Source organism: Lagenorhynchus albirostris, chromosome 3, assembly GCF_949774975.1.
Source record: "Lagenorhynchus albirostris chromosome 3, mLagAlb1.1, whole genome shotgun sequence".
Lineage (NCBI taxonomy): Eukaryota > Metazoa > Chordata > Mammalia > Artiodactyla > Delphinidae > Lagenorhynchus > Lagenorhynchus albirostris.
In genome coordinates, this window is record NC_083097.1 from 78235651 (window position 1) to 78257895 (window position 22245).

The 22245-nt window shown below is 37.7% G+C and overlaps 1 protein-coding gene across 1 annotated transcript in view; it reads left to right on the top strand.

Moving 5' to 3' along the window:
- Positions 1–22245, top strand: part of LNPEP (leucyl and cystinyl aminopeptidase) — a 98459-nt gene that overhangs the window by 66732 nt on the left and 9482 nt on the right. Inside the window, exons 9-13 of the mRNA XM_060146168.1 lie at positions 7731–7862; positions 10084–10244; positions 10475–10563; positions 19067–19250; positions 20394–20547. Coding sequence (XP_060002151.1) covers positions 7731–7862; positions 10084–10244; positions 10475–10563; positions 19067–19250; positions 20394–20547 — 720 coding nt within the window. The remainder of the gene's footprint in view (positions 1–7730; positions 7863–10083; positions 10245–10474; positions 10564–19066; positions 19251–20393; positions 20548–22245) is intronic.

The window sequence follows — 22245 nt, forward strand, 5'->3', positions numbered from 1 at the left end:
AATGCAGACAACTCTTTTGAGGAGTTTACTTCAAAGGAGGAACAAGAAATAGGGTGATAATTGGAGGAGGCACAGGGTTAAGGAAAGGAAGGGGATCTTATTTGTTTAAACTGAGGACTGATACATAGTTTTTGTTAATGGAATGTTACAGTAGAGAGGGAAAGTTAATGATGCAGGAGAGAACGGGTTCTATTGAGAACAAGAATGAGCATTTAGAGGACATGCCCAGAAAGGGAGAGACAGCACCTCCAGAGGAGAACCTCTGGAGTTCTGGAGGCTGAAAGTCCAAAATCAAGGTGCTGGCCAATTTGGTTCTTAGTGAGAGCTCTCTTCCTGGATTGTAGACAGCTGTCTTCTTTCTGTGTCCTCACATGCCGTGGGGCTGACAGGGTCTTGGTGCTCTGGTGTGGTGTCAGGCCTGAGCTTCTGAGGTGGGAGAAGGGAGTTCAGGACATTGGACCACCAGAGACTTCCCAGCCCCATGTAATATCAATAGGTGAGAGTTCTCCCAGAGATCTCTGTCTCAACGCTAAGACCCAGCCCCACCCAACTGTCAGCGGACTCCAGTGCTGGACACCCCATGCCAAACAACTAGCAAGGCAGGAACACAACCCCACCCATTAGCAGAAAGGCTGCCTAAAATCATACTAAGTTCACAACACCCCAAAACACACCACCGGACACGACCCTGCCCACCAGAAAGACAAGATCCAGCCCCACCCACCAGAACACAGGCACCAGTCCCCACCACGAGGAACCTTACACAAGCCACTGAACCAACCTCACCCACTGGGGGCAGACACTAAAAACAACAGGAGCTACAAACCTGCAGCCTACAAAAAGGAGACCCCAAACACAGTAAGTTAAACAAAATGAGAACACAGAGAAATATGCAGCAGATGAAGGAGCAAGGTAAAAACCCACCAGACCTAACAAATGAAGAGGAAATAGGCAGTCTACCTGAAAAAGAATTCAGAGTAATGATAGTTAAAGATGAGCCAAAATCTTGGAAATAGAATGGAGAAAATACAAGAAATGTTTAACAAGGACCTAGAAGAATGAAAGAGAAAACAAACGATGATGAACAACAAAATAAATAAAATTAAAAATTCTCTAGAAGGAATCAAGAGCAGAATAATTGAGGCAGAATACCGGATAAGTGACCTGGAAGATAAAATAGGGTAAATAACTACCACAGAGCAGAATAAAGAAAAAAGAATGAAAAGAATTGAGGACAGTCTCAGAGACCTCTGGGACAACAGTAAATGCACTAACATTTGACTTATAGGGGTCCTGGAAGAAGAACAGAAAAAGAAAGAGTCTGAGAAAATATTTAAAGAGATTATAGTTGAAAACTTCCCTAACATGAGAAAGGAAATAATCAAGTCCAGGAAGGGCAGAGTCCCATACAGGATAAATCCAAGGAGAAACACGCCGAGAAACATATTACTCAATCTATCAAACACTAAATACAAAGAAAAAATATTAAAAGCAGCAAGGGAAAAGCAACAAATTACATACAAGGGAATGCCCATAAGGTTAACAGCTGACCTTTCAGCAGAAACTCTGCAAGCCAGAAGGGAGTGGCAGGACATATTTAAAGTGATGAAAGGGAAAAACCTACAACAAATATTACCCAGCAAGGATCTCCTTCAGATTCGACAGAGAAATTAAAACCTTTACAGACAAGCAAAAGTTAAGAGAATTCAGCACCACCAAACCAGCTTTACACCAAATGCTAAAGGAACTTCTCTAGGCAGGAAACAAAACAGAAGGAAAAGACCTACAAAAACAAACCCAAAACAATTAAGGAAATGGGAATAGGGACATACATATCGATAATTACCTTAAATGTAAATGGATTAAATGCTCCCACCAAAAGACATAGACTGGCTGAATGGATACAAAAACAAGACCCGTATATATGCTGTCTACAAGAGACCCACTTCAGACCTAGGGACACATACAGACTGAAAGGGAGGGGATGGAAAAAGATACTCCATGCAAATGGAAATCGAAAGCTGGAGTAGCCATTCTCATATCAGACAAAATAGACTTTAAAATAAAGACTATTACAAGAGACAAAGAAGGACACTACGTAGTGATCAAGGGATCAATCCAAGAAGAAAATGTAACAATTGTAAATATTTATGCACCCAACATAGGAGCACCTCAATACATAAGGCAAATGCTAACAGCCGTAAAAGGGGAAATCGACAGTAACACAATCATAGTAGGGGACTTTAACACCCTGCTTGCACCAATGGACAAATCATCCAAAATGAAAATAAATAAGGAAACAAGCTTTAAATGACTCATTAAACAAGATGGACTTAATTGATATTTATAGGACATTCCATCCAAAAACAACAGAAGACACTTTCTTCTCAAGTTCTCATGGAACATTCTCCAGGATAGATCATATCTTGGGTCACAAATCAAGCCTTGGTAAATTTAAGAAAATTGAAATCGTATCAAGTATCTTTTCCAACCACAACACTATGAGACTAGATATCTATTACAGGAAAAAAGCTGTAAAAAAATACAAACACATGGAGGCTAAACAATACACTACTAAAAAACCAAGAGATCACTGAAGGAATCAAAGAGGAAATCAAAAAATACCTGGAAAAAATGACAATCAAAACACAACAACCCAAAACCTATGGGATGCAGCACAAGCAATTCTAAGAGGGAAGTTTATAGCAATACAATCCTACCTCAAGAAACAAGAAAAATCTCAAGTAAACAACCTAACCTTACACCTAAAGCAATTAGAGAAAGAAGAACAAAGAAAACCCAAAGTTAGCAGAAGGAAAGAAATCATAAAGATCAGATCAGAAATACATGAAAAAGAAATGAAAACAATTGCAAAGATCAATAAAACTAAAAGCTGGTTCTCTGAGAAGATAAACAAAATTGATAAACCATTAGCCAGACTCATCAAGAAAAAAAGGGAGAAGACTGAAATCAACAGAATTAGAAATGGAAAAGGGGAAGTAACAGCTGACACTGCAGAAATACAAAGGATCATGAGAGTTTGCTACAAGCAACTCTATCGCAATAAAATGGACAACCTGAAAGAAATGGACAAATTCTTAGAAAAGCACAACCTTCCGAGACTGAACCAGGAAGAAATGGAAAATATAAACAGACCAATCACAAGCACTGAAATTCAAAGTGTGATTAAAAATCTTCCAACAAACGAAAGGCCTCACAGGCGAATTCTGTCAAACATTTAGAGAAGAGCTAACACCTATCCTTCTCAAACTGTTCCAAAATAGAGCAGAGGGAGGAACACTCCCAACCTCATTCTACGAGACCACCATCACCCTGATACCAAAACCAGACAAAGATGTCACAAAGAAAGAAAACTACAGGCCAATATCACTGACGAACATAGATGCAAAAATCCTCAAGAAAATACTGGCAAACAGAATCCAACAGCACATTAAAAGGATCATACACCATGATCAGGTGGGGTTTATCCCAGGAATGCAAGGTTTCTTCAGTATACGCAAATCAATCAATGTGATAAACCATATTAACAAACTGAAGGAGAAACCATATGATCATCTCAATAGATGCAGAAAAAGCTTTTGACAGTATTCAACACACATTTATGATAAAACCCCTCTAGAAGTAGTCATAGAGGGAACTTACCGCAACATAATAAAGGCCATATATGACAGACCCACAGCCAACATTGTTCTCAATGGTGAAAAACTGAAACCATTTCCACTAAAATCAGGAACAAGACAAGGTTGCCCACTTCACCACTATTATTCAACATAGTTTTGCAAGTTTTAGCCACAGCAATCAGAGAAGAAAAAGAAATAAAAGGAATACAAAACAGAAAAGAAGAAGTAAAGCTGTCACTGTTTGCAGATGACATGATACTATACATAGAGAATCCTAAAGATGCTACCAGAAAACTACTAGAGCTAATCAATGAATTTGGTAAAGTAGCAGGATGCAAAATTAATGCACAGAAATCTCTTGCATTCCTATACACTAATGATGAAGTATCTGAAAGAGAAATTAAGGAAACACTCCCATTTACCATTGCAACCAAAAAATAAAATACCTAGGAATAAACCAACCTAAGGAGACAAAAGACCTGTATGCAGAAAACTATAAGACACTGATGAAAGAAATTAAAGATGATACAAACAGATGAAGAGATATACCATGTTCTTGGATTGGAAGAATCAACATTGTGAAAATGACTATACTACCCAAAGCAATCTACAGATTCAGTGCAATCCCTATCAAATTACCAATGGCATTTTTCACAGAACTAGAGCAAACAGTTTCACAATTTGTATGGAAACACAGAAGACCCCAAATAGCCAAAGCAACTTGAGAACAAAGAACGGAGCTGGAGGAATCAGGCTCCCTGACTTCAGACAATACTACAAAGCTACAGTAATCAAGACAGTATGGTACTGGCACAAAAATAGAAATATAGATCAATGGAACAGGATAGAAAGCCCAGAGATAAACCCACGCACATATGGTCACCTTATCTTTGATAAAGGAGTCAAGAATATACAATGGAGAAAAGACAGCCTCCTCAATAAGTGGTGCTGGGAAACCTAGACAGCTACATGTAAAAGAATAAAATTAGAACACTCCCTAACACCTATAAAAAGTAAACTCAAACTGGATTAAAGACCTAAATGAAAGGCCAGATACTATAAAACTCTTAGAGGAAAACATAGGCAGAACACTCTATGACATAAATCACTTCAAGATCCTTTTTGACCCACCTCCTAGAGAAATGGAAATAAAAATAAACAAATGGGACCTAATGAAACGTCAAAGCTTTTGCACAGCAAAGGAAACCATAAACAAGACCAAAAGACAACCCTTAGAATGGGAGAAAATATTTGCAAATGAAGCAACTGACAAAGAATTAATCTCCAAAATATACAAGCAGCTCGTGCAGCTCAATATCAAAAAAAGAAACAACCCAATCCAAAAATGGGCAGAAGACCTAAATAGACATTTCTCCAAAGAAGATATACAGATTACAAACAAACACATGAAAGGATGCTCAACATCACTAATCATTAGAGAAATGCAAATCAAAACTACAATGAGGTATCACTCACACCGGTAAGAATGGCCATCATCCAAAAATCTACAAACAGTATATGCTGGAGAGGGTGTGGAGAAAAGGGAACCCTCTTTTACTGTTGGTGGGAATGTAAATTGATACAGCCACTATGGAGAACAGTATGGAGGTTCCTTAAAAAAATAAAAATAGAACTACCATATGACCCAGCAATCCCATTACTGGGCATATACCCTGAGAAAACCATAATTCAAAAGGAGTCATGTACCACAGTGTTCTTTGCAGTGCTATTTACAGTAGCCAGGATATGGAAGCAGCCTAAGTGTCCATTGACAGATGAATGGATAAAGAAGATGTGGCACATATATACAATGGAATATTAGTCAGCCATAAAAAGAAACAAAATTGAGTTATTTGTAGTGAGGTGGATTGACCTAGAGTCTGTCATACAGAGTGAAGTAAGTCAGAAAGAGAAAAACAAATACCATATGCTAACACATATATATGGAATCTTAGAGAAAAAAAAATGGTTCTGAGGAACCTGGGGCAGGACAGGAATAAAGGCACAGATGTAGAGAATGGACTTGAGGACATGCGGAGCAGAAAGGGTAAGCTGGGACGATGTGAGAGAGTAGCATTGACATATATACACTACCAAATGTAAAATAGATAGCTAGTGGGAAGCAGCTGCTTAGCACAGGGAGATCAGCTCGGTGCTTTGTGACCACCTAGAGGGGTGGGATTGGGGCGGGGGGGAGACGCAAGAGGGAGGGGATATGGGGATATATGTATACGTATAGCTGATTCACTTTGTTATACAGCAGAAACTAACACAACACTGTAAAGCATTTATACTGCAATAAAGATTAAAAACAACAACAACAAAAAAGAGCATTTAAATTTATAGTAGCACTGAAGTGTGTTACAGAAATAAGAGAGTAATAGGTATTAAGTAGTAGATATTAAGTTCAGTTATGTATATCTGATAATCTTGATGATTTAACATTGCTACATTTTTATCAGAAGTGAAATTCATTCAAAAAGTATTTGAGTGCCTCCTCTGTGCCAGGCATTATTTTAGTCATAGGAATTGAGCTTTTCAGTTTTTCCCTAAATTAACTTACAGTCTAGAAGAGGAAATAAAAATATATCTATAGCAGATGCAGGAAGTATGGTATAAATTGCTTTTGAATATGGAGAAATACGATTTGTGTCTCAAATCGGGGAAGGCTTCACAGAGGAGGCGGTTATTTTAAGACTGGAGAAGATGACGTGCATCAGTGAGTATAGTGTGCCCTTTAGCAGTTGCATGTCTGACTCTGAATTTTTGGTGTATGCTTACTACCCTGTATGTACATTCATATATTCCAAACATATATGAAGTGAGTCTGCAGGAAGAAGAGAGATCTTGAAAACAACTTCAGCATCATGACATACTAAAATTTGAAATTAATGTACTCCCTAGCAAAGAGACCTTTGAGAGTTCAGCTACTTTATTGTCTCCAGCAGTGTGCTTTAAGCATTGGAGATAGGGGTGGGGAATGCCACAGAAAATTTGGCATTTTTTAAATTAAAAATATATTTATACTTGTCCTACAGATAGGTTCATCTGTACCATTTTTCCAGAGTCCACATATATGCGTTAATATACAATATTTGTTTTTCTCTTTCTGACTTACTTCACTCTGTATGGCAGACTCTAGGTCCATTCATGTCTCTACAAATGACCCAATTTTGTTCCTTTTTAAGGCTGAGTAATATTCAATTTTATATATGTACCACATTTTCTTTATCCATTCATCTCGGTGCTCTGTGGTGATCTATATGGGTGGGATGGGGCGGTGGGAGGGAGGTCCAAGAGAGAGGAGATATATGTATACATATAGCTGATTCACTTCATTGTACAGCAGAAACTAACACAACATTATAAAGCAACTATACCTCAATTTAAAAACATATATGTATATAAAAACACTTAACTTTTTCTTTTAAATTTATTTATTTATTTTATTCATCTTTGGCTTCATTGGGTCTTCATTGCTGCGCACGGGCTTTCTGTAGTTGCGGTGAGCGGGGGCTACTCTTCATTTCAGTGCACGGGCTCTCATCATGGTGGCTTCTCATTGCGGAGAACGGGCTCTAGGCACACGGGCTTCAGTAGGTGTGCCACGCAGGCTCAGTAGTTGTGGCTCGCAGGCTCTAGAGCGCAGGCTCAGTAGTTGTGGTGCCCAGGCTTAGTTGCTCCGCGGTATGTGGGATCTTCCCAGACCAGGGCTCGTACCCATGTCCCCTGCATTGGCAGGTGGGTTCTTAACCACTGCGCCACCAGAGAAGCCCAAAACACTTAACTTTTTAACACTAACACTGAAACAGCGAGTGACTGAGAGACCACACAAAATGGCTCATAGAAGAATTAGTGCAAATAGGAATTTACCCCATTAATTCTTTTTCAAACCTCTTAAAATAATTTTTAAGACAATTTCAACATAGTACACAACTGGTTATGTGAGACTAAATAACAGTGTATTATCACTGGGTTATGAAAGTATTTGCTTACAGTGATTGTATTTTGAATCTTAGATTCTTACCTCTATGAACCTATTGTATTCTATTATTTTCTTCCCCTTTTTGCTTTTTTTTTTTTGAATAGGGAGCTTCTCTGTTGTTGATGCTGAAAACTTACCTTAGTGAAGATGTATTTCAACATGCTATTGTTCTTTACCTACATAATCATAGCTATGCATCCATTCACAGTGATGATCTGTGGGATAGTTTTAATGAGGTAAGTGACCTGGATATTTTATTTAGCTCTTAAACTAAGAAGAGAGGAGTTCTTATATTTATGTTTTTATCAAGTATGTAAATAAGCTATGGTACCAAGGATAGTTATTTAAGAGAGAGGGGAATGGAGCTTAGTATATAAATATTTATGAATAAGAGCACAGAATTAAAAGTCATGAAATGGAAGTCCTGGTCTTAATTGTTGAAAAAATTGCATGAGGCCTTGTGTAAGCATGTTTAGTCTATATCTTAATCTCCATTACTACTTTGTAAGAAAGTTCTCTTTTCTGAATTAGTGTATATTATTATGTTTTCATTATTTGATTTTTTTTTCAAAAATCTCTTTTCCTTTCCTTATGTTTTTGCAGTCTTTCTACCTTACATTCATGATTTTTTGCTCTATACTCTGCCTTATGAATCCTCCTATCTTTTGTGGCCGTGTTCCTCTAACTTAGATGATGTATCATAGTCTGGCTGCCATGGCTCCATACTGCCCTTGGATCATTTTGCTGCTTGGATTTTGTTGTGCCTAGAATTCTAACAAGCAGTGTAATCGGTTACAAGTTATGCTTCATAACAGTGTGTGAACCCAGCCTGCATCGTGCACATACGCTGATGGCGTAGCCCTTATAAGCATTTGAATTTGTTACCCTGATCTAGATCAATGGTTTTTAACGTTTTGGAAGATCACAGACATATTTGAAAATTTGATGAAAGTTCTGGACATATTCCCCCAATAAACCACAGATAGGCAAAATATCACACACAGATTCAACGTTTTATGGATCCTGGGTTAAGAACCCCTGCTCTGGATCTTTTCCACGTGCTCTCTCTGCTCCCTTGCCTTCTCTGAAATTTGGTATCTTCTAATTGTTAACCCTTTTCCCAGAAGATATATCTTCCCTACTGTCTTAGTTCTTTTTGAGAAGAACGATCAGTCCTTATTACCTAAGAGTTGCTTCTAAATCATTGTTTTTCCTCTTATCAGGTAGTAGCATTTCAAATGAAAGCCACATTATTTACTTTATACTCATTGTATTATCTCCTGATGTTTAGAATATATTTCTGCCTTCCTCACTGACTTCAACTTTTGCATCACAGTGTTTTCCTATCCAGATCTAGCCCCTTAACATTATCCTCAGGTTCTTCAGCATCCACATCATATTATGCACTGGACTTTTCATTTCAGTTCTGTTTCAGAGACCCAAAAGGGCCTTGCTCTGGGGCAAGCTTATTTTCTTCCCAACCTCTTGTCCAGAAATAAATAGGTCAGAGCCATGAGAAACATAAGGTTAATCTCACAAAGCATTTGGGAAGATTTTCTCCATCCTTTTTGGCTTTAAATAAATAGGCGTATGTCGACTGAGGTGTAAGGCCTGCCATAGTGGCGTGATACTACAAAACATTTTAAGCACTTGATGATTTGAGTTGCTTGCAAATCCATAGGTAATCTAGAAAAATAATTTGAATCGTAAATTTAGCTCACCTGCTTCAAAGAGGTAGTTCAAAAATTGCTTCTTAATCATTGATACCAGATGTCTTAGGGACAGGGAGCTTTAGAGGGTCTGTGAACCTCTGACACTGGATTCTAGATCTTGTAGATAAATTCATGTATTTTATAGGAAAAAGGGGTATGTGACCATGAAAAACATTCACTGCTGTTCTCTAGAGAGACCTAAAGTCCAGGCAGCCGACCTGTTTGTATCTCACTCCTCTGCTGCTGCTCCCAGGCACTCCCACAGGATGAGCTCTTTAAAAGATGAACTTTAACATTTGTGAAAGCAGAGGGTCTGGGGAATAAAGAGAAATCTGGACCGAGAAATCTGGACCTAGCTGATTCACAGGAGTGAGTAGCAGTGCTTCTGATTCTAGACTGCATATCATTATCCATACCTTCTAAATGTTAGTATTGTGACCTGAAGGAGTGCTTATATCTTCTTAGGGATTTTAATGAACACTCAGTTGGTTGATAGCATATGTGCTGCTTTTTCAACGTAGTTCCTCTCTCACTCTCTTTAGTTATCACTTAGCTGTATTCCAGTTTACTTTCCTTTCAGTACTTGCTCAATTACCTAGAGTAAAAATGTAAATTCAACTCAGCATTTGTGCTTCTTTTTTATATTACCATTAAATGTAGTCTCCATAGAATGTGGTAGGGAAAGAGGGAAAGGTACTATAAAATTTTTAGACTGTTTAAGCAAAAATATTTTTTTTTTCTATAGGTCTCAAACAAAACACTAGACGTAAGGAAAATGATGAAAACCTGGACCCTGCAGAAAGGATTTCCTTTAGTGACTGTTCAAAGAAAAGGAAAGGAACTTCTGGTGCAACAAGAAAGATTTTCTTTAAATATGAAGCCTGAAATTCAGCCTTCAGATGCAAGGTGAGTGCCCTCTCTCTCTCCCCGCTATCTCTTTTGCACCCTCAGGTTAAAGTTTTTTTGAATGTTTTGTAATCATAAGTTCTTAAGAAACCTAACAAGATTATCCCTTTCCGGGAATAGCTTGAAAAATGTCACCTTCCTGCCAAAAAAAAAAAAATACCCAACAAATTATGTGTAACTGACTGAAATATTGGAAAGAGTGATAATCTTCCAGTATTTTCTTTTTACAGCTCTCTGTGGCATATTCCACTATCCTATGTCACTGATGAAGGAAATTATTCAAAGTATCGATCAGTATCATTACTGGACAAGAAATCAGGTTTGGCTATATTTAACACTTTTCTGAAATGAAATTAGAAACAGCATATTTTCTAAAAATTGACCAAGCAGCGGAAAGGAGATTGCACTTTCCATTACACTTTCCAATGTACACAGCTCTCTGAGCTGGTTCTATGAGACACCTGTACAAAATGTGACTAAGGTGAGATTGATTCTATGTATCCTGCATAAAACTGGTCTTTCTTAGTCATGTGAAATAAGGTATAAAAAATTGCACTGAATATGCTAGCAGTTGTGGTAGAAAATAGCGAATACTCTGTTTTTGTATCCTAGATAAATATTTTGTTAGAAGTAGTAGATCAGTTGCTGTCTACTCTCTAGGGGTGGGCTGAGGCGACTGCATTTTAATAAGCACCCTAGATGATTCTTATGCATGACAAACGATTCATGAGACAGATTTGTAGTAAATAATTATTACAAAATGTCCTGTAGACACAGTATACATTTTTTGATAATGAGAAGATAGGGCAAGAAATTATGATTGTGGGGGGATAATAAAATGTAAAGATTGTATATGCTGACCCACAAGGAGTCTATAAAAAGAAATTGAAATGTAGTTTCTAACCATCTGTTAAATACCACTGAATGCTACACCACATATCCTCTTAATTTACATCCTGAAAACATGAGGCTCTTGGGTTCTGCAGGAACCATTAGTGATACTTTAGATTTATGGAAAGGGAAAATTTCTTGTTTGAATTGGATCTGTTGTTCAATCCTATATCTTTGAGAGGGGAGTGTAGCTTAGTAACAGTCTGACTTTGGAGCCACATTGCCTGGTTCAGTTGTATGATTTTAGGTGAGTTATGTGATCTCTCTGAGCCTCTTTCCCTGAGCTATAGAATGGAGAGAGTAATTATACTTGCGTTATAGTGTTATGTGAGGATTAATTGAGCTCATTTATATGAAGCACCTAGAATAATGCCTGGCACATGTTATGTGCTATATAAGTGTTAGTTATCATTATTAATGTTACTATTGAAAAAAAATAATTTTTAAGCATAACATATGCACATTACATAAAATCCAGAAGATGGAGAACAAATCTTATTACCCTATTGTAACTACTCTCATGATTATTTCTTTCTAGTCATTTTTTTAAAATAATTTTTTACTTGGATGATATTGTATACATGTGATTTTTATATCTTACCTTTTTTTTTTTACATCTTTATTGGAGTATAATTGCTTTACAGTGGTGTGTTAGTTTCTGCTTTATAACAAAGTGAATCAGTTATACATATACATATGTTCCCATATCTCCTCCCTCTTGCGTCTCCCTCACTCCCATCCTCCCTATCCCACCCCTCCAGGCGGTCACAGAGCACCGAGCTGATCTCCCTGTGCTATGCGGCTGCTTCCCACTAGCTATCTACCTTACGTTTGGTAGTGTATATATGTCCATGCCTCTCTCTTGCTTTGTCACAGCTTACCCTTCCCCCTCCCCATATCCTCAAGTCCATTCTTTAGTAGGTCTGTGTCTTTATTCCTGTCTTACCCCTAGGTTCTTCATTACATTTTTTTTTCTTAAATTCCATATATATGTGTTAGCATATGGTATTTGTGTTTCTCTTTCTGACTTACTTCTCTCTGTATGACAGACTCTAGGTCTATCCACCTCATTACAAATAGCTCAATTTCATTTCTTTTTATGGCTGACTAATATTCCATTGTATATATGTGCCACATCTTCTTTATCCATTCATCCGATGATGGACACTTAGGTTGTTTCCATCTCCTGGCTATTGTAAATAGAGCTGCAATGAACATTTTGGTACATGACTCTTTTTGAATTATGGTTTTCTCAAGGTATATGCCCAGTAGTGGGATTGCTGTGTTGTATGGTAGTTCTATTTTTAGTTTTTTAAGGAACCTCTATACTGTTCTCCATAGTGGCTGTATCAATTTACATTCCCACCAACAGTGCAAGAGGGTTCCCTTTTGTCCACACCATCTCCAGCATTTGTCATTTGTAGATTTTCTGATGATGCCCATTCTAACTAGTGTGAGGTGATACCTCACCGTACTTTTGATTTACATTTCTCTAATAATTAGTGATGTTGAGCAGCTTTTCATGTGCTTCTTGCCCATCTGTCTGTCTTCTTTGGAGAAATATCTGTTTAGATCTTCTGCCCATTTTTTGATTGGGTTGTTTGTTTTTTTAATATTGAGCTGCATGAACTGTTTATATATTTTGGAGATTAATCCTTTATCTATTGATTCATTTGCAGATATTTTCTCCCGCTTATCTTTTCACCTTATTTATAGTTTCCTTTACTTTGCAAAAGTTTTTAAGTTTCCTTAGGTCCCATTTGTTTATTTTTGTTTTTATTTCCATTACTCTAAGAGCTGGGTCAAAAAAATTTTGCTGTGATTTATGTCAAAGAGTGTTCTTCCAGGCTTCCCTGGTGGCGCAGTGGTTGAGAGTCCACCTACCCATGCAGGGGACACAGGTTCATGCCCCGGTCCGGGAAGATCCCACATGCCACAGAGTGGCTAGGCCCGTGAGCCATGGCCACTGAGCCTGAGCGTCCGGAGCCTGTGCTCTGCAATGGGAGAGGCCACAACAGTGAGAGGCCCACGTACCGCAAAAAAAAAAAAAAAAAAAGGGTGTTTTCCTCTAAGAATTTTATAGTGTCCGGTCTTACATTTAGGTCTTTAATCCATTTTCAGTTTATTTTTGTGTATAGTGTTAGGGAGTGTTCTAATTTCATTTTTTTACACGTAGCAGTCCAGTTTTCCCAGCACCACTTTTTGAAGAGACTGTCTTTTCTCCATTGTATATCCTTGCCTCCTTTGTCATAGATTAGTTGACCATAGGTGCGTGGGTTTACCTCTGAGCTTTCTATCCTGTTCCATTGATCTGTATTTCTCTTTTTATGCCAGTACCATATTGTCTTGATTACTGTAGCTTTGTAGTATAGTCTGAAGTCAGGGAGTCTGATTCCTCCAGCTCCGTTTTTTTCCCTCAAGGTTGCTTTGGCTATTCGGGATCTTTTGTGTCTCCATACAAATTTTAAGATTTTTTTGTTCTAGTTCTGTAAAAAATGTCATTGGTAATTTGATAGGGATTGCATTCTATCTGTAGATTGCTTTACCCATCTCCCTATTTTCAAAAGGGACCAATAAGGAAATTTTGCAAACCTCCCAATGGTATATAAGTTTTTGGTGGTATTAGAAATAATTGGACAATAAAAAATCCACTTTTATTAGCCCTCTACTTTTTAGCTTAGTTCATATGCCAGTTTCTTAAACTCTTTCTGAGATTCACACCCCAAAGTCTTGCTCATATTTTCCTGCTATTTGCCATTTCCTTCTAAGTCCTTACCTGGCACTCTCTGCTTCCACTGCACAAAAGTTGTTTCAGCAACTCAAACATGCCGCACTGCCTCTTGTCTCTGGGCCTTTACATATGCTGTTTTCTCTTCTGGAAGAACACTCCTGCCTCCTGATTCCTTGGTTTTACTCCTATGCACTCTTCAGATCTCAACTCATCCATTGCTTACTCTAAGGAGCCCTCCCTCACCCCAAGACAGGTTAGATGCCCTACTTATGTGTTTTAATGATATTCTCTACTTTTTATATACTATAAGTACTGTTTTGTTTATATTTATCCCACATTAGATGTATCCCCCATTGAGGGTGGAGATCTTGGTTACACCAATCACTTTTGCAACCTTAGCACCCTATAGGTACACAAAAATTTATTGAATAAATAAATTTAGTCTATAACAACGTGACTCAATTTCAAATCTCACTGTAAAAATTTCTAGGAAAAGCATTCCAACCTTGATGAAATGATACCTTCTGTTTCTCTTCATTTGAAAATATTCTTAGTAAAGGGAAATATATGAAATGCACTATAATATGATTGGTTTAATCTAGAGGTGGAACTGGGCCAATATGTGCTGAAAGCAGTGTCTGCTAATTCCTCTTCTCAACTGTGTTATTTACCTTGCTGCTGCAATTTTAATTCCCGGCAGTTCAGGTTTTGAAAGTCCACACTGAAAATGTCTGTCCTCACAAAAAGTGTTTGAGGACAGTTGGGTCTTCTTGGTTCCTGATGCTCCTGTGAGAACGAATTTTGGTTTAATTGAATTTTAATTTTTTCTTTTCTCAAAAGAAATATAGCACAGACAGTGACTACAGAGGCTTATTTTATGCCATATGACTTTAGTACAATGTGTTATCTTGGTGGTTTGTTAAATCTATAGTATATTTTCGTGCATTCTAATGTCAGGGTTGCTGGGTTAGTCCATTAGTTCAATCAAATATAGAAGTTATATGTGGTCAATGCTTTTGGGACCAATGCTGAATGGGACCATTTTTCTAAACTACCTATTGAGGAAATTACACTAAAATGTCTCCCTCTCCCTTCTCTTCCTTCCTGTGCCCCCTCCTCTTTCCTCTCTCTCTGTCTTCCACATTTTATTCAAACCTAATCTCTTTCACTATAGGAAATTTTTATATTAACTCTAACTTGGAACATTCATGTTTCTAAAAGGATATCACTGTGCCAGAAATATTTCTCTGAAACTAAAGGACGTGGCATTGAAATGAAAGGCAGTTGAAAACAAGAGGAAGGAGGAAGGGCTTGTAGTTAGGATTGGATATTTATCATGTGCCATTCTCTGCTCTTGCCTTTTCCCCCTAATAAAATAAAGGGGAAGAAAGGAGTATTGGAGAACGGAATGCTTTTGAACAGGAGGGGATGCATGCAGTTCAGCTGCATGTATCACGCTAGCCCTCTGGAGCAAGCTACACAGGAAATTTTGCAGCTTTATAGTGAAAACATATTTTTTGTTTCTGTGCTTTAATGTTTCTTTATAAAACAGTAGTTGATTTTCATAACTCATTGACAAATGTTTTTTTAAAATCCCTATTAGATTACTTAATCTGGGCTTCTGCCATTTAACATTGGAGTTGCTCACTCTTGTTTTACTACTCAGTGGACTGTGAAAATTGAACTGTTAATCTGTTAATGATTATAATAAATTAAAAACATATGAGGATAGCCTCATCCACATTTGAGCTGCAGGATGTAGTTACCTCCCTTGTGTGCAAAGCTATTATTTTTTGATACCTGTGGTTTTAAGGTCCTCCATTCTGGATCACTCAGAAGACCTGAAAGAGACTAATATGTTGATTCTTTAAATGATAAATTTCCTCTCTATGCTGTCGCTGCACTGCTTTATATTCTGTCATCAAAATGACAGTAATAATTTCAAGCACACTCCCAGCTGTGTTCCTCCAACCTACCATCTGGACTTGGCTAGGTTTACAACATGGCAAGTTGCTTATCAGCGAAGATACTCTGTATTTCAATATTTTCCTGTATCTATCCAATAGGAAAATTGCCATACTTATCATTCCTTGCCTCCTTTGTTGGGAAAGGGAGATTTGAAGCTCTTTAGTTCTTCTTCCCAAGGTCCTTTCTTCATAAAAGCTCTGTAGGAAATTGTGTTTGGTGACCTGGAGAGTGTTGATATTTTTGCGTTAGCTAATGATAAAGTTAATTTCATTAGTCATAGTTTTGTTAAAAATATCTCCAACTTGAAGCAGCTACTGTTGCCATCACAAATAAACCTTAGAACTGCAATCTGCTCTAGAAAAGGAATAAACCCTATTAATGTAATTAATCTTTCCCATCTGTTGCTATAGCAGCAATAAAACAAATTAGTATGGAGTTGTTTTTAATGAAAAAGACTGATTATCTGATATGTCATGTTAAGACATGATCAGAATGTAAGTCTTTCCATCTTAAAAATCTTTTACAGTTTCAGTAGAATTAGAGTAACTAAGGCATTAAGAAAATCTGATAAATTTAAATAATTCATGCTTTTGAAGTTGATCAACCCTAAGACTTCAGGTACTAAAGGGTTTAAATGTGTTTCCAAAGCATTTTATGTGTAAAAACCTTTATATATAATTATTGTGATAGTAAATATTTTAAAACAGCCTTAATATTTCCAAATAGGAGATTGGTTAAGCTGTGGTAGGTCTTGAAATAAAATATTCTGAAGATACTTGAATACTGCATATGAAGACAGTGGGAAAATGGCAGGAGGTGAAATCTGATAGGTGAAAACGCAGTATAAAATAAATGTATATAGATCCAGTGTATTAAATATTAATTCAGTTAAAATGTTTATAGGAAAAATCTTGGCAGGAAATATGCCCCGTAATGCTTTTATCGTCTGAGTTTTGATTATTTTTCTTATCTCTACTCTTTCTCCTATAATTTAAAAAATTGTATTCTCTACTTTAAAATGGGGAAGAAAACTTACATCATAAACATCTACAAACTTTATTTAGATTTGTTTGAAACAGCTTACCATGACATAATTGTTTTGTTCATTCGTTAATTCACTGAGTATTTTTTGAGTACTTGCTAGGAATATTGTTCTAGTGCTGAGGGATTAGCAGTGCACAAACTAAAGCTCATGGGGTTTATAGTCTAATAAATATTAAACCTTAAGATCCTTAGAAGCATACCCTTAACTATTGTTTTAAATTCACGTCCTCACTGCCAACTTTGAAGGACATTTCTTGATTGGTAATTTTAAACGTTTTGAGAATTCCTATATATATTTTGTAGTCCAGCTTTTGTAGTAATATTTTTTATAGTCACATATTTTTAGTTTCTTGTTAATTGTACGTTAATTGAAATCATTCCATATAAATTTCTGACAATTCTCTCAGCATTTATATTTAATGGTAGGGGCCAAAAAATGCATTATCAATTTTCTATTATTTTAACTCAGTAATTTCTTATCTGTACTTAATGAGACCTTAGTCCTTCCCTAATGTTTATTTTGCTGTCTTTGAATTATGTGACTTTTTTTTTTAACATCTTTATTGGGGTATAATTGCTTTACAATGGTGTGTTTCTGCTTTATAACAAAGTGAATCAGTTATACATATACATATGTTCCCATATCTCTTCCCTCTTGCGTCTCCCTCCCTCCCACCCTCCCTATCCCACCCCTCCAGGCGGTCACAAAGCACCGAGCCGATATCCCTGTGCCATGCGGCTGCTTCCTACTAGCTATCTACCTTACGTTTGTTAGTGTATATATGTCCATGACTCTCTCTCGCCCTGTCACAGCTCACCCTTCCCCCTCCCCATATCCTCAAGTCCGTTCTCCAGTAGGTGTGTGTCTTTATTCCTGTCTTACCCCTAGGTTCTTCATGACATTTATTTTTCTTAAATTCCATATATATGTGTTAGCATACGGTATTTGTCTTTCTCTTTCTGACTTACTTCACTCTGTATGACAGACTCTAGGTCTATCCACCTCATTACAAATAGCTCAATTTCGTTTCTTTTTATGGCTGAGAAAAGGGAACACTCTTGCACTGCTGGTGGGAATGTGAATTGGTTCAGCCACTATGGAGAACAGTATGGAGGTTCCTTAAAAAACTACAAATAGAACTACCATATGACCCAGCAATCCCACTACTGGGCATATACCCTGAGAAAACCAAAATTTAAAAAGAGTCATGTACCAAAATGTTCATTGCAGCTCTATTTACAATAGCCCGGAGATGGAAACAACCTAAGTGCCCATCATCAGATGAATGGATAAAGAAGATGTGGCACATATATACAATGGAATTTTTTGTGTGTGTGTGTGGTATGCAGGCCTCTCACTGTTGTGGCCTCTCCTGTTGCGGAGCACAGGCTCCGGATGCACAGGCTCAGCGGCCATGGCTCACGGGCCCAGCCGCTCCCCAGCATGTGGGATCCTCCCGGACCGGGGCACAGACCCGTGTCCCCTGCATCGGCAGGCGGACTCTCAACCACTGCGCCACCAGGGAAGCCCGAATTATGTGACTTTTTAAATGGCTTTGTTTGTCCTTCCTTTGCTAACATAAACAAAGGCTGAGATGGAACACATTTTCTGTAGTTCTCTCACTGTCTTCCCCTGTGCCTCACCCTGCACACACTGCCCCTCTCCCTGCCTCTCTCCTCTAGCCACAGTGAACTTGGGAGCCGGTTCAGTGCATGGACTCCGTGTACACTTTCGCTCTGGGCCTTGAACACTCAGAGTCCCTCTTACTTGGCTAACAACACCTATATATCCTGAAGTCTCAACTTTGATGTCATTTCTTTCAAGAAATTTCTCCTAACCTTCCCTAGGAGGTGAAGCATTTCTACTCTGTGCTTCTACAGAATGCCATGTTTTCTTTTTCCATAGACAACATTTATATGATATTCTATTCACCTGGTTACATTAGATTGTAAGATCTATGAGAGAAGGCACATGTCTACCTTGTTTACCATTAAATAAATAATTGTTAAGTGAATGAGTGGTGATCTTTGTTAACATGAAAATAACTGCCCTGGGAGGCAGACGTTTAGTTTCTTAGTGGAATATTACATAATAATACCATATTAACTTTGAAACAAACAAGGTATCTGTTTAATATTTTTCTTTCCCTATTACCTTCTCTCTCTCTCATTTTTTGGTCTGTATTAGTTGTCATCAATCTCACAGAAGAAGTGAAGTGGATCAAGGTCAATACGGACATGACTGGCTATTATATTGTACATTATGCAGACAACAACTGGGAAGCACTGATCAAACAGTTGAAAATAAATCCTTTTGTCCTGAGTGACAAAGATCGAGCCAGCCTCATCAACAACATCTTTGAACTTGCAGGGTAGAGTATGCTTGTCTTGGGTCTTATTTTGTTTGTTTTTAAATAAGTATTCTCGAGGAAAAGGACATTATAGAAAAGCAATTCAAAAGAACTAGCATGTATTGCCTGTTAGGTATAATTCATTTTGGAGGATTGGGAAGATATAAGACATATTCCTTGCCTTCAGGGGCTTTATAGTCTATCTAGAAACATCAGCTACAAACATATTGAACAGTTGTATAATAAGATTTAAAGAATATTTCAAGACTGTAGATACCAACAAGCAGGACACATATTTGCTGAATAAATTGATGTAGAAGTTCCGCGTTTGCTTTATTTCATGAGAGAATTCTTGTCAAGCCACAGGTGGTTTCAGCATAAAGCTTGGTGCTCCCTCACTAGTTTGAGGGACACCTCTGAGAGCTGGAGCACCACTTAGCTCCCCAGCCATCCCACAAGTCACTGCAATGACTTACCTCTCCAGCCAGTCACTGCAATGGCAGTGACCCCATGTATGAATATCCTCTGAATAGCAAGATTACTAGTTCAGGTTGTTAATGGGTCAGACACACAAGGAATATTCAAATGTGTTCCTTCTGACTGCTCTTGACCGTCCTATTTTGGTTCATATTTTATGAAGTGACCTTACATCATCTCAGCCACCATTGTTTTGATTTCTGTAAAGTGGTTAATTTTTTAAATGTGCTCACCATAAATTCACAGCAGACCTTGCCTTAGCAAGTTTGACAAATTCCCATACAAATAACAAATAAAAAAGTTCTTTCTGATTCAAATCCTCTTTCTGCCACCTGCTCTCACCTGATAAATAAAAGTAATTAATACATAAATAAAATTAGCACTCTTCATCTTTTCTCACCTAAAATATTATAATACTTTTCCTGAATCAGTAGTAATTTACAGGTGACTTATATAACAAAAGCTGAGCTATTGTTTATTTCTCCTGCGATGTGTCTTTAACCTTAAGTCACACACACGCACTAATCAAAGATAATATTTAGTCTAATTTTACAGAATACCACCCAAAGCTTAAAATTTAGGTCTTCAGGATCCCCCCACCCGCTATCTAGCCATTTGTCTCTCAGCATACTTACAGTTCAGCTGCCTGTCTTGGCATATTTACTTTTTTGTTCTTTTACCCTTTAGCCTAGGCAAGGTGCCTCTTCAGAGAGCTTTTGATTTGATTGATTATCTTAGAAATGAGACCTATACTGCACCCATCACTGAAGCCCTGTTCCAGACAGAACTCATCTATAACCTTGAAGAACTGGGGCACATGGATCTGGCCTCAAAACTGGTGGTAAATCTGCCTTTTTGCCAAGTTCTCTTTGTTGCTTGCCTTTCCTGGTGTTATGCATGTTCTGTTCAGCACTAATAGACTGAAAAAGCAAACAGTTGAATTCCATTTTCTTCACTTAGTTGTGAAATCTTTACTTTGAATCAAAATGTCATTTCTTACCCTGATGAGTTGATAAAGGGTTAGCATGACATGATCTTGTCTGAATATCAAAATAATAGACTTCTGACAAAATGGGGCCACATGAAAAGAAAACGTCTCTATTCAAATCTTGGTTTATTTTTATATAATAAATGCTTGAAATAGGCCCTTTTGCAAAGTAGTGCTCCCCATTCATTTCCTAGTGGTCATTATAAAATGACAGTTATGTTTGTACTGAGAACATTCTGTTTTGGGAGTCCTCACTGATAACTGTCTTATGGATGGTGATGCTGGTGAACATAAGTTTCTCTGCAAAGCACTAAAGGAGCCTTGGTATTGGAGACTGTTTTACCTTTTTTAAAACCAACTGCCTGATCTTAACAGTTGTTATTTTAGACACTTTCAGTACTAAATTGTTGACAGTGTCTTTAAAAGTTTGGGAAGGAGTGATGAATTCTTTGTCTTATCTAATTCTCTGAATCACATTCTGACAACAAGGTTTGCTTTATAAACTAGTCAGGTTTTCCAAGGACCAGGCAAAAGGTAGCTTTCAGGAAAAAGAAGAAGGTGATGGGCCAGGAATTAGATTAAGTCTTTTAAGATTTTGGTGTCCTCACTGTTAAAAAGAAGGTGTTGGATTGCTTTTTTTTTTTTTAATCCTCTTTTCTGCTGCTCTTTCTGTTACGCCGCACAACCCCTGTGATGACTTCTCTCATCACGTGCGAGAGTCTCAGTGCGGGGAGGGAGCACAGGACAGGGGGCCTATGGAGTTTGAAAAGCACCTTTCCTACAAGTTTCTGATCTGACCCCAAAGGAGCCACCCCCCCATCCCTACCCCTAAGTGAGATGCTTCAGTTAGGTGATTTCTGAGGCATCTTCTAATTACTAAGATTTTTATCATTCTTCTATTTCATAAGGCTTTCAACTACCAGCCTTAATAAAAACCAGCACCTGCAATGTGACCTGGCCCATAGTTACACTCAATAAATGTTGAATGAATAAGTGAGTGAAACATACCAGAAACAAGTACATTTTGGTGCTTATTATATTCTGCACACCCTGCTTAGTGCTTAATGCAGATTACCTCATTTAATCCTCACACAATGCCAAATAGATATTTCTACCCCCGTTACATAGATGAGAAACTAAATAAATTCCCCAGAGTCACTTACCTAGTAAATGATAAAGCTGAGATTCAAACCCAGATTACTTTCATTCCAGACCCTGCTCTTTGTGTTATATGGCTGTATTTTGTTTTAGCAATGTCTTCTTTCAGAGGATACCCTTTTATTGGAAAAATCAAAGCCGTTTCTTGCTATCTTTTTTTCCCCTTTTTTAAACTGATATTTTAAATCAAACTAGTTTGAAGGCTCGTTAAAGTTCATGATGGCAGAAGCCACTCTTCTGCCTGCCTCTCTCCATTAACTCTGTTGAGGGCCTGGTGTCAGGAAGCACTTGATACTCAGGCTGTCCCTGTGCTGAGAACACAGATGCTGAACTCAGTTCAAGGAGTTAGATCTTTTGAATATTTTCCTACTGTGACACCCAGCTAACTCTGCA